The sequence below is a fragment of the Sinocyclocheilus rhinocerous genome, unplaced genomic scaffold (genome assembly GCF_001515625.1).
Source record: "Sinocyclocheilus rhinocerous isolate Xijiao unplaced genomic scaffold, SAMN03320098_v1.1 scaffold642, whole genome shotgun sequence".
Taxonomy (NCBI): domain Eukaryota; kingdom Metazoa; phylum Chordata; class Actinopteri; order Cypriniformes; family Cyprinidae; genus Sinocyclocheilus; species Sinocyclocheilus rhinocerous.
The window spans coordinates 1,486,960-1,497,990 of NW_015626390.1; the positions used below are offsets into that span (position 1 = coordinate 1,486,960).

The 11,031-nt window shown below is 37.8% G+C and overlaps 1 protein-coding gene across 1 annotated transcript; it reads right to left on the reverse strand.

Moving 5' to 3' along the window:
* Nucleotides 1–464: 464 nt before the first annotated feature.
* On the reverse strand, nucleotides 465–6,960 carry LOC107713755 (neuritin). The gene is made up of 3 exons (XM_016519362.1): nucleotides 6,731–6,960; nucleotides 3,845–3,989; nucleotides 465–2,082 (listed from the first exon to the last, which is right to left on the reverse strand). Exons 1-3 carry the CDS (start codon nucleotides 6,783–6,785, stop codon nucleotides 1,854–1,856), a joined length of 429 nt encoding a protein of 142 aa, XP_016374848.1. The 5' UTR covers nucleotides 6,786–6,960; the 3' UTR covers nucleotides 465–1,853.
* Between the last annotated feature and the right edge of the window lie 4,071 nt (nucleotides 6,961–11,031).

Genomic DNA, 11,031 nt, shown 5'->3' on the forward strand with positions numbered 1-11,031 from the left:
CAACAGGAAAAGGCCGTAACCTCTTGAAAAGGTGATAGACTAATGTTTCTTAAAATGTGTTCAGAATAAATACTTTTCCCTCGACTATCATTTTTCAATCTGGAGGTTGTTTTCGCTCAGACAAGCGCCTTATATGCTGCAGAAATGCGCTGAGCGCGGGGGAATCAATATGAAATGACTCTCTCTGCCACCTTATTAATATTGAAACAATACGTCTTCACTCGACAGAATCTCGCGCGCCTGCGTGCTCGTTCAAGCCCGTTTGGGGAGCTGGAAGAGAAACGCGTGTGTCGCCTTATTTGATTTCTATTTTTGACTATCATTAATGAATGCTCCTTTTATTCAGGCTGTGTATAACCGATATGCATTAGGCTGTATTAGATGAGATATATTGTATATGATGCATTGTAACCACCACAAAGGCTACATCAATAAAAAAAAAAAACAACAACAACACAAACCTCTTTCAAACAGTAACTGTTTTTATTTAATTCTTTTAAATACTTCTTTTTAGCAGTCTATTTTATATACCTGTATAATCAACCTGTTTTAAAACGGGTTCGGTTAAAGTATCTCTCTTTTCATTTCACATACATCTCTTATTTACTTGTATGGTTTTGAATATTCAGGTATTTCATACGCAACATCCCCAGAAACGAACAAACGAACGAACAAACAAAATACACATCTTCTGAAGGCAGTGAAACGTGGTCTATGCCTTGGCAACATCAAATAAAGCTAGCAAAATTCACATCATCCAACTATTAATGTCAAGGTCCGGATACTGTCGTGCTACGATACTGTCGGGAGAAATATACAGGCCGCACTTTACGTTGCAGTGTAATTACTGCGTAATAGTAATGAACTATGTGTACTTGATGTGTAATTGTTTTCTGGAGCTGCTTGCTTATAATTGCACATTTGTTATTTGCAACATGGACACTGTAATGTAAAGTGTTACCTTTATACTGTTATGTGTCCTACATAAAAAGAGACAATTCTTCTTTGAATGGAATAAAATAGCATTTTGGGGGGAAATGGCAACAGTCAACTATCTCACAGCCTCTTATGGCTACATTTGACACTTCTTTGTTCCTTAATAAAGTATATATATATATATTCTTTCTCTGCTCTCTTGTATGCCACTAAGTAGATGCCTTTAATCATTCCTGAGGTTTATTTATTATAGGCTAATTGTTATTATCATAATGATTAGGCTATTATTTAAAGCCTATTATTAGCATCGTTATTATTAGAGACGTTTCTTATATATATATATATATTTTTTTTTTTTTTTCTGGATTGGTGGGTCGGCAAACCTTCTAACCCCCTCACACATCATCCATATACTTGGCTTGACTAAAATAAATTTGATAAATGAAAAACTAAATATTGACGGAGCATATAAAAAAACTAACGGATGGGAGAATATTTCCTATCTTTCTATAATGCATGATGGCCGTTGAGAATGTGAAAAGCCTACAGTAATAATTCATTCATAACAGACAGTAATGTTATAAAATACTACGCTTCTAACCAGGACCTTTCAGAAATTCAGGCCGTCATTTCAACTCGATATCTGATAAATATTTCATGAAATCGACCCAGAGTCAGGCAAATGTTCTTGAGCATTCCCAGAAGACTTCTTCTTGTCATTGTCTCTTGCAAAAAACGTCTTTTTCTCCAGATGAAATATGTATATAAATCCATTTGGGTGTGGATGAATTTTGATCGTCATTATTATTATTCTTTTTTATTCTTGTGTCGATGGTTTGTCTGGTCTATTACTCTCTCCTTTCTTTCTTTTTTTTTTCCTCTTCTTTGATTTTTTCGTCGTCTTCTCTTCCCGTGGGTTAAAACTGCATCCACGTGACGAGCGCAGACAGTGCAGTTAGGATCAGCGTTAAGCCGAACCGAACCGATGATCGGCTCGCGCCGTTCCCTGCCGCACACAGTTCAAACAAGCTGCCGCGAAAGTCCAGATTTCTGGACTCCTTTTTCAGCTTCTCCCACAGATCTGTGGCTCCCTCCTGACAGTCTGCCAGAGCAGTGGTCGCACATGAATGGAAATCATCCCAGTAACTGCAAATCAAATATTTCAAACACAAAGCAAAGAAATCATTACTCATCTCTGATTTGAGTCATGCTTCACTTTGCATTAACATATTCAAGTCGAGCATGTTACATTATTGTTGTTTTGTTACTAATGTTATTATTATACATTTTCATTTTGTTTAGTTTTATTGTCTTTATTTATTTTGTAAAGTAGGCTATAGTCCAAATTCTGTGGAAATTGAAACTCAAATTTCTGAAAACAGATTTTTTTCTTTCTTTCTTTTTTGGTTTTGAAATTCCATTTTGAAAATATTCTATATGTGGAAAGCAGTTTTGAGATTCGTTTTACTTTCAATTTATAAACGCCACAGTATCGGTTTATGCGTTTATGTTAACCAAAAGGATTTAAGCTATTTGACTGCATTAAACTTCCGTTTTCATTTGCATTTTAAACACTACTAAAATAACATTAAGTAAATAACATTAAGTATCGTATTTTGTTTAGAAAATCCACATCAGTTTTGTACATTATATCATATTCATCTCAATTTTAATTATTCAGTTCATTTGAAGGTTAATAACAAAATATAGCTAACATTAATGTGTTTAAAAAAACTAAAAAATATATATATATAGGCAATACAATCCACATAATTATGACATTATTCGAAACTCTAACTTAGGTCCATTTTATAGCATGCATGAGTCCTCATGTAGCCGTGTGAAGGAGGAGGCAGGGCACGAGGGAAACCCGAGTTGTAATGCGGCTCCAAAGGGAAAGTCTCCGTATCACGTGACTCCTAGCGCCCTCCCCATCTCTCCCGCTCTCTTACAACTCCCCTCCTGCGCCCCACCCCCTTCCTCTATCCCACTCTCAAGCCTATCATTTATTAATTTATTACAGGAACACACCCACATTCTAAACCCTGCGTCTACAAATGAACACGCGCATGGTCACAGCAAGTAGCCGCGCTACAAATAAATTAGAATACAATGGAATTTAATGAAAGAAATTGTTTTTACTAAAGCAGAAAAAAATGTATAGTGGGCTATATGGAAAATACATACAGTATCAGCTGCTTCGCCCTTGTCAGGACATTTAGTGCAAAAGTCATTTTATAAGCTACACTCTAAAAAATGCTGGGTTAAAAAGGGACAAACCCAGCTACTGGGTTGTTTTGACCCAGCGGTTGGGTTGTTTTGACCCAACCGCTGGGTCAAAACAACCCAATAGCTGGGTTTGTCCCTTTTTAACCCAGCATTTTTTAGAGTGTATGCTTCTAATTTTAGTAAAAAAAAAAAAAGCTTAATGTTTAGAACTGAATGAGCAGTGTATATGAATAATAATAATAATAAAAAATTTAAAAAACGACAGGCAGATTTAATATCGAAAAAAAAACTAATGTGAAAGAAAGGGAAGTATAATTTCAGTCCCTGTAATAAGATGCTGTTCCGTTTTGATTCGCTCAGTCACGGCTGTAAAAGAACCCGTTATTTTATAGGGCGGATCGCTTACAATAATCGTGCATTACCTCCCGATCCGATCTGATTATAGATGTTGACCTTTGGCCTTGGCGTGTAGAGATGGTTCATCTAATTGTAATTAACTGGTGAAATGTGAATAGTGCGTACTGCCTGCACGGCTCTATTTCAGCTCCTGGAGCTGTTGAATTAAACAAGGGGCCCCTTGTGCCATCTGGCTCCGTTTCTCTTTTTTCCCCTCTCTCTCTCCCTCCCTACTCTCTCACACGTATATTTCATCTGTTGTGTGTATGCATGTTTCCCTTACGTGCAGATGGTCTGAAGGTTTTCCTTCTCGTCCAGCTCCTGTGGATAGTTGGCCATGTTCTCTCCCAGTTGAAGCAGGCAGTTGGAGAAACCTTTGAACACTGTTTCACATTTCCCAGCCGCTCGAACCGCCTGCAGCAGATAGGCTGGAAAACGAGAAATTAGCATAAATCAACTTTTTTTATGTTTAAAAACAACTGCTGACGTCTTTATTATTTTGAATCTTCCGGGAATAGCGTTCATTTGGACTCGTTGGATATTTACTATCAGCGTTTATATTTTCTGTTCTTCTCTCATCTTGTTTAAGTATTCTGGTTATAATAAATACATAAAGTCGAAGCGATTTCAAGACAGAACACTTCCACACAATAATGTGTGTGTTGAGCATGAGGGTGGCGCGTGGACAAACGATGATGTAATGGTTTACATGAGGGTGGGAGTGTGTGGGCTTGTGTGAGGTGAGATTTTCATTCTGAGTGATTTGTATTCCCCCTCCCTTTTTTTTTTACACATCTAGAAAAGAGTCTCTTTTTTGATGACAGATCTATTAGGGAAAATGAGAAGATCTGGACACACATGCTTTTCCTTCCCTCTTCATTTGGGACTCGTGATGGACTGGGAGGTCACAACTTGATCAATTGACCAGATCCCTTTGTTTAACGAACCTTAAAACGCCAGTGGCTTCTTCTCAGGTTCGTTAAACAGCGAGATCTCTTGAATTGATTAAGTTGTTTCACTGTCCAAATCAGACCGGGCCTCTGCCCATTTAACCACTGTAGGAATATGGGCAAGATGCACACACCCTGTTACCCACACACACACACACACACACTATATAGCTCAGAATTATATATGTCCTTACATTAGACTATATCAAATGCTTTTCATACTAGTAGCCATTATATGCATGCAGTACATACCCTGTATCTGCATTATAGAGCCTACTCTAGCCAGCCAGTGTCCCTACATTATATTCTATGCATTTCATGCTATATGATCCATTATATTAAATGCAGTGCATGCTAGCCTGCATTTCCCTATGTTGCATTTTATGCAGTACATGTGTAGGCCTACCTACTTTATATTGCATGCATTATACGTTGTATATTTGTCCCCACATTATATGCATGACATGTTATAGGATCCTACATTATTATATATCCGTTATATGCTATACATTCCAGTGTTCTATTTTACAAGCATTATACGGTAAATGCAAAACGAAAATGAAAATATAGGCTAGATGCAATCATGTCTGTTATTATGTATCTATTTTTTTCGTAAATCGTAAAAAGTCGTTGGTTGATGCTGTATAGCTGAAACACAGTCGTTTCGTTCATTCTTTATCACCCACAGAATAAATAAATAAATGAACACATCCAGCAATCACACAAAATGCCTGAAGTGATAAAGCACACTTAAAATTATTACAATTATTGTATCGATTCTTTACACATAGTGTTACTGAGTAATGTCGCACCTTTGACGGCTTACATAACGAAATATCTCGCTATAATTGTGATCTCACGGACAGATCGCCCTTTTCTTCTACACGAATCGCATATGATGAATATTGCAAACATATTCCTTCAACAGATCATACAGAGCGAAAATAAAGGCGTAAATGCGATGCCTTGTATTATACTCAATATAACCTGTTTCGTGCATTTTTACTAAAATAATTGAAATATTCAGACCAACATGGCGGATATGCAAAATACAAAGATGCTCATACAGCTTGCTTTGGAGAGCCGTGTATCAATGGGATGTATGCTTTCATATTTAAAATGCATTTCAGTCCTCCCTACCTTTATTTTCTTTACTGGAATCAAAAGTCACAAAAGACAAGACTGCGAACAAACGGTGGATTTTTAAAATCGTTTTTCGTTGTAGGCACGATGGTCTATATTTAGAAACAACTGAGCTTCTAATATAGACTCACCTATCCTATTGTACTAGTGGTCACGACCACTTTACTAGACCCTGTCAGCGGTACCGGTGTCAACCTGGCACCACATAATCTGTTCAATGAAGTCAGGAGGGGGTTTATGGCAAATTAATGTAGTTTAGCTAGGTAGGCTAATGGCACCAGCTTTTTCACTAACAACCACAATTCATCGCTACTGATTTCATCCTAATGCACAACGTGCAATTTTCATTACAGAGCCCTGCAACAGCACTAACAAGAAAGCCATTTAAAAACGCACAATATTACATGAACAAGACCTGTTATCTTCTGTATATTCTAAAACAACAATTGCCCACCACTTATTTTTCGCTAAATTATAAGTAAATGATATTTTGTGGTTATTGCGTTATTTGTAAAGGGACACATGGGACCATATAAAACTGATGATGCATGTATAAAACATACTCTTTGCAAGCAAAATCTGTTCATTCAATCATTTTAATGCGTATTTCCTGTTTCCTATTATTTTTCAATATCTGTTTGAATGAATTATTATGGAGAGGATCGGGCGGTCGCACACTTTCACCAACTTGCTCCAATAAGATTTACTTAGCTTTGTTTTTCGGAACACTCTCCAACATTTAATGGAGATGCAATGCAATATTACATCATTGTTACACATTTAAAAGACTTTAGACAATTTTCCTAGTCAAGATCCAGATCTCTAGCCAGTTGCAAACCTTTAAAATCGCAGCCGGGACAGTAAAATTGCAATTAAAATATCCACCAACATACACTCTAAAAATATAACAAAATGGTATATACAGAAATGTAGTACCTTTACGGGCTTCAATATTGCCTCAACTATGAATTAGCCTATAAGCGTTAACTTATACGTATCTATATAAAAGAAAAACGATATTTAAAAAAGGAAAAGTCAGCACATCCCAAAATATACGACAGAAATAATCGACTTACCTATTTGAACAGCAAGAAACAATGAAATATATCTTCCAGACAAAGTTAATCCCATCCTACGTCCAGTAAAACCATTGGAGTATATGCCAATTTTAGATAGTTGTGAGGGGAAAAGACTGCCAAAACTGAGCGTTGAACATCGCTGTTTAGTTCACGCAGCTATTCGGAAACTCTTTGTGATTTTTCCCGTTGTCGACGTGGCGCAGTGAAGTGAAATGTTGCACCCCGTTAAGAGAAGGCGGTAATGCCGTGTTTTTTCTCTCCCTTCTTCACGCCCACATCTCAAGCTTGACGTAAAATTCAGCGTCGGACTCCCCACTTCTCTAGATGTTCTCATTTGCTAGACCGGGCTGGCCCCCTTCTCCCCCCTCTCGCACTGTACTGGCATTTCAGGGATTGCGGAGATGTCCGCATATATCTGCTCTCCGGTGGTTTCACCTATCCACCCTCACGCAATGAAACTTACAGGTGGACCCGTGACCCATATATGGATGTACGTGCAGATTTCATTGCTCCAGGGTGCCAAGACTGAAACATGCATGCATTTTGCTAGACTGACGGTGCGTGATGAGGTTGGTAGTTAAGGTTGCCTGAGGTTGGTTATAGGCCATACTCCCTCTTAATGACATGACTGTGATGTATTGTGTATAAGCTGCATCAAGTAAATTATGGATTTGTAGGATAGGCCTAATTTATGGAAATGTGAACCTGCAGCGTGCAGATTTAGTTGGCGCTATAACACAGTTTGATTAATTAAGTGCCCACATTTTATTTTGAGTCTTATTAATTCAGAACTAATCGTTATTGATGATTTGTTTATGACTTAAATACTCCAACAAGGTTTTCAAGGTCTGACTGAGGTGAATTGAGGTAAACGAAGCAGACTGTACTGTTTTGATGATTACTGGCAGACTCTAATATACTGGCAATATTAGAAATATTATTATTATTGTGAATCGTGAATGGCTCATGAAGAACTTTTAACACCTAGCACTATATTAAAACCACTTTACACACACAAGTGTCAATGTTGCCATATTTTTACATACTGAGTAATACTAATAAATTACAAGTTGTAATCTGTTACTATGAAAGATTAAGAATCATCTTATATGGGTTGAGATGAGTTACGTTACAACTGAGAGAAAGGTGATGTCTATATCACTGAAAAAAGTTCTTACCGTGCTGACGTCAGCGGAATTTGTAGCCAACCAATGAGTACTGAGCATTGATGCACACCATTTTTTTTTCAGAGACTCTGACTTCAGGAGGAGAATACTAAAAAGTTACCTAGGGCATTCTAGCTGAATGAGAATCCGACCAGTGAGTAGAAACCGTGTGCTCCTCGCTGCTGAGTAATTAGGTCCCCTGACAGTTCATTTAGGGTCCAGACTATACAGAACCCAGGAGACAGATGCCCTGAGGACTCTTCACAATATGATCGAATTTTTTGGTCATTGACAGTATGGATGACTTTTACTATTTGATATTAGTTAAATGAATGGCGGGCTATATTTGTCATCACGTAAATCTTCACACTGAATGTATGTCACGTAAATGTATGTCAATAGATGAGCATTAGCCTATAATTAGTGCAAATTCGTGCGTTTAACCTTTCAAGAACAATGAACAGTTGCATAACCGAAAAAAGCCTGCATAGTGTGTTGCAATGCAGGGAGGGATGCAATATCATGGATTTAATTTATAGAGAATGCCATAGGAGTCCAAACATTTGCAGGTTTTTATTCATGTTTTGTCTCCATCTTGTGGCGGAGGCGTGCAACAAAAAGTATAATATATCTAGGTTATGTGATCTCTTTGATCAGAAAAGCAAATATTTTAGCTGATACAGATAATATTACACAGCCCGTCTTAGAGGAATATCGTAAAATCATGAGTGAACTGTAATTTCGACAGGGAATCCCTGTTTAATGTGTTTGTCCCCGTGTTACCGAATTACTCCGTAACTTGAGAGGTTTTCCGTGGTGATTCATTCAGGTGGGCGCGGGGAGGGATTGGGGAAAGCAGGCGAGACAGAAAGAAAGAGAAGGGGGTATTCCAGCAGCACTGATGCAGTGGAGGCTGTCTAAACCATGTTTCATTAATATGGAGGGAGTGGAGTGAATGAGGTAAGGCACCGATTGCGTCAGCAGAATTTTCCTTTCTTTCGTGAAAATAGGCGAAGCAGATTCTGTCTGGAATTATTTTAATGACAAGAATGAAGTGCTAGGTAAACAGTGAAATAATTCTGTGCTTTATTAGTAAGATGAAACGAAGCTCACTGATAGTTTTACAGATTAACTGTAGTCAACTAGGCTACATTAAAATGGGACTGTTAGCTGTTTTTGTACTTGTTGCATGCTATTCCCACCCTTAACCCATCTCTTTTAGAGAACTACAGACCGGTTTCCCTTCTTCCTTTCATTGCAAAACACTTGAACGAGCTGTGTTCAAGTCTCAAGTCTCTGCCTTTCTCACACAGAACCACCTCCTCGACAGCAACCAGTCTGGTTTCAGAAGTGGACATTCATCCGAGACTGCCTTGCTCTCAGATGTGAAGCCCTAAGACTGGCAAGAGCGGATTCCAAATCTTCAATACTTATCTTGCTGGATCTGTCCACTGCTTTTGACACAGTTAACCGCCAGATCCTCCTGTCAACCCTATTGGCAAAGGGCCTCTCAGGAACTGCACTCCAGTGGTTTGAGTCTTACCTCTCAGATAGGTCCTTCAAGGTATCTTGGAGAGGTGAGGTATAAAAGTCGCAACATCTAACTACTGGGGTGCCTCAGGGCTCAGTTCTTAGACCACTTCTCTTCTCTTGCACTCTATTCATTTACTGCTTGTTTTCTTAAAAAAGAAAAAAAAGAAAACTAACACTAGCTTTTCTAATCTTTTTGTATTCTATCTGTTTTCCTTTTATTTATTATACAATTAACAAAAGCAAAAAAGGCCTCCAACACTAGCTTGCTCTATTCTTTTTGTATTCTATCTGTTTTCTTTTTATTTAATATATAATAAAAAAAAAACTTGCTACGTGTACTGCATTACGCTAACTGAGACTTGTTATAGCACTTGCATATCGTTGTTTTTTTGTTGATTTTGATTGCTTCTATTGTCCTCATTTGCATTTATGCATTTAGCAGATGGGATTACAGTGCATTCAGGCTATACTTTTTAGTTTTTTATCAGTATGTGTGTTCCCTGGGAATTGAACCCACGACCTTTTGCACTGCTAACTCAATGCTCTACCACCGAGCCACAGGAACACACAGAAATAACTTCACCTTTAAAAAACAACTTTCCATTTCGACTGACATTATGTGGACTAGCTAGTTAAAGTAACCTTTATGTGGACTAGCTAGCTAGTATCAATCAAATGTTTAAAGGACTGCCCACTTTTAGATGGGACCGGTGAGTAGTTGCGTTTTCAATCGTTTTGCTCCCAAAATCCTTTTGCCTTTCCCGAAAGCAGGCCCAGTCATGTTATAGGCAAAATATTGGAAAGCGCATGATTGTCTTTAAAGCGAACATTAGGCACCACAAAATGTGGTTAAAACTGTTCTTAGTCAAAATGAATTTGACATTACATACGATTCCAACGAAAATCTTTTCGGATTATATTAAATCATCTTATCAACCCCATCCCTCCAACCTTAGTCCAACAAAGTCCATTTCTGCGTATAAATAGTACGCCAAATAGAAACAGAAAATCATGTCATTGAAACACACATTCATTAGATCGGGCTAGGACTTAAGGATGGCTTGCCGGGTTCACACTGCACGATTTTATCCCCGATTTTTCACTCGCCGACAAATCCCGAAATCGGAGGCAAACCGGTGGTCGTTCACATGAGTGAGTCATGGCGCTAGTAACTCCATGGTCAGGGGTTCGATTCATAAGGAATGCATGAAAAACTGTTAATTAGGTTGGCTTGAGAAAGCCAACCTACTGATCTGCCATTTAAACTTATTATTATTATTCTTATGAGACAAAAATTTCTGAATGCTATCTATCTATCTAAATCATGCTAGCAATATGCTAATCATGCTTATAACATCCTAGTAACATGCTAATAATGCTAGAATCATGCTAGTAACTTGCTAATTAAGCATAAAAACATGCTAGCGACATGCGAGTAACTTGTTAATCATGCTAGAAACATGCTAGTAATTTGCTAAACATGCTAGTTACTTGTTAATCATGCTAGCAACATGCTAATAATGCTAGAAACATGCTAACGACATGCTAGTAACTGGCTAATCATGCTAGCAACATGCTAGTTACTTGTTAATCATGCTA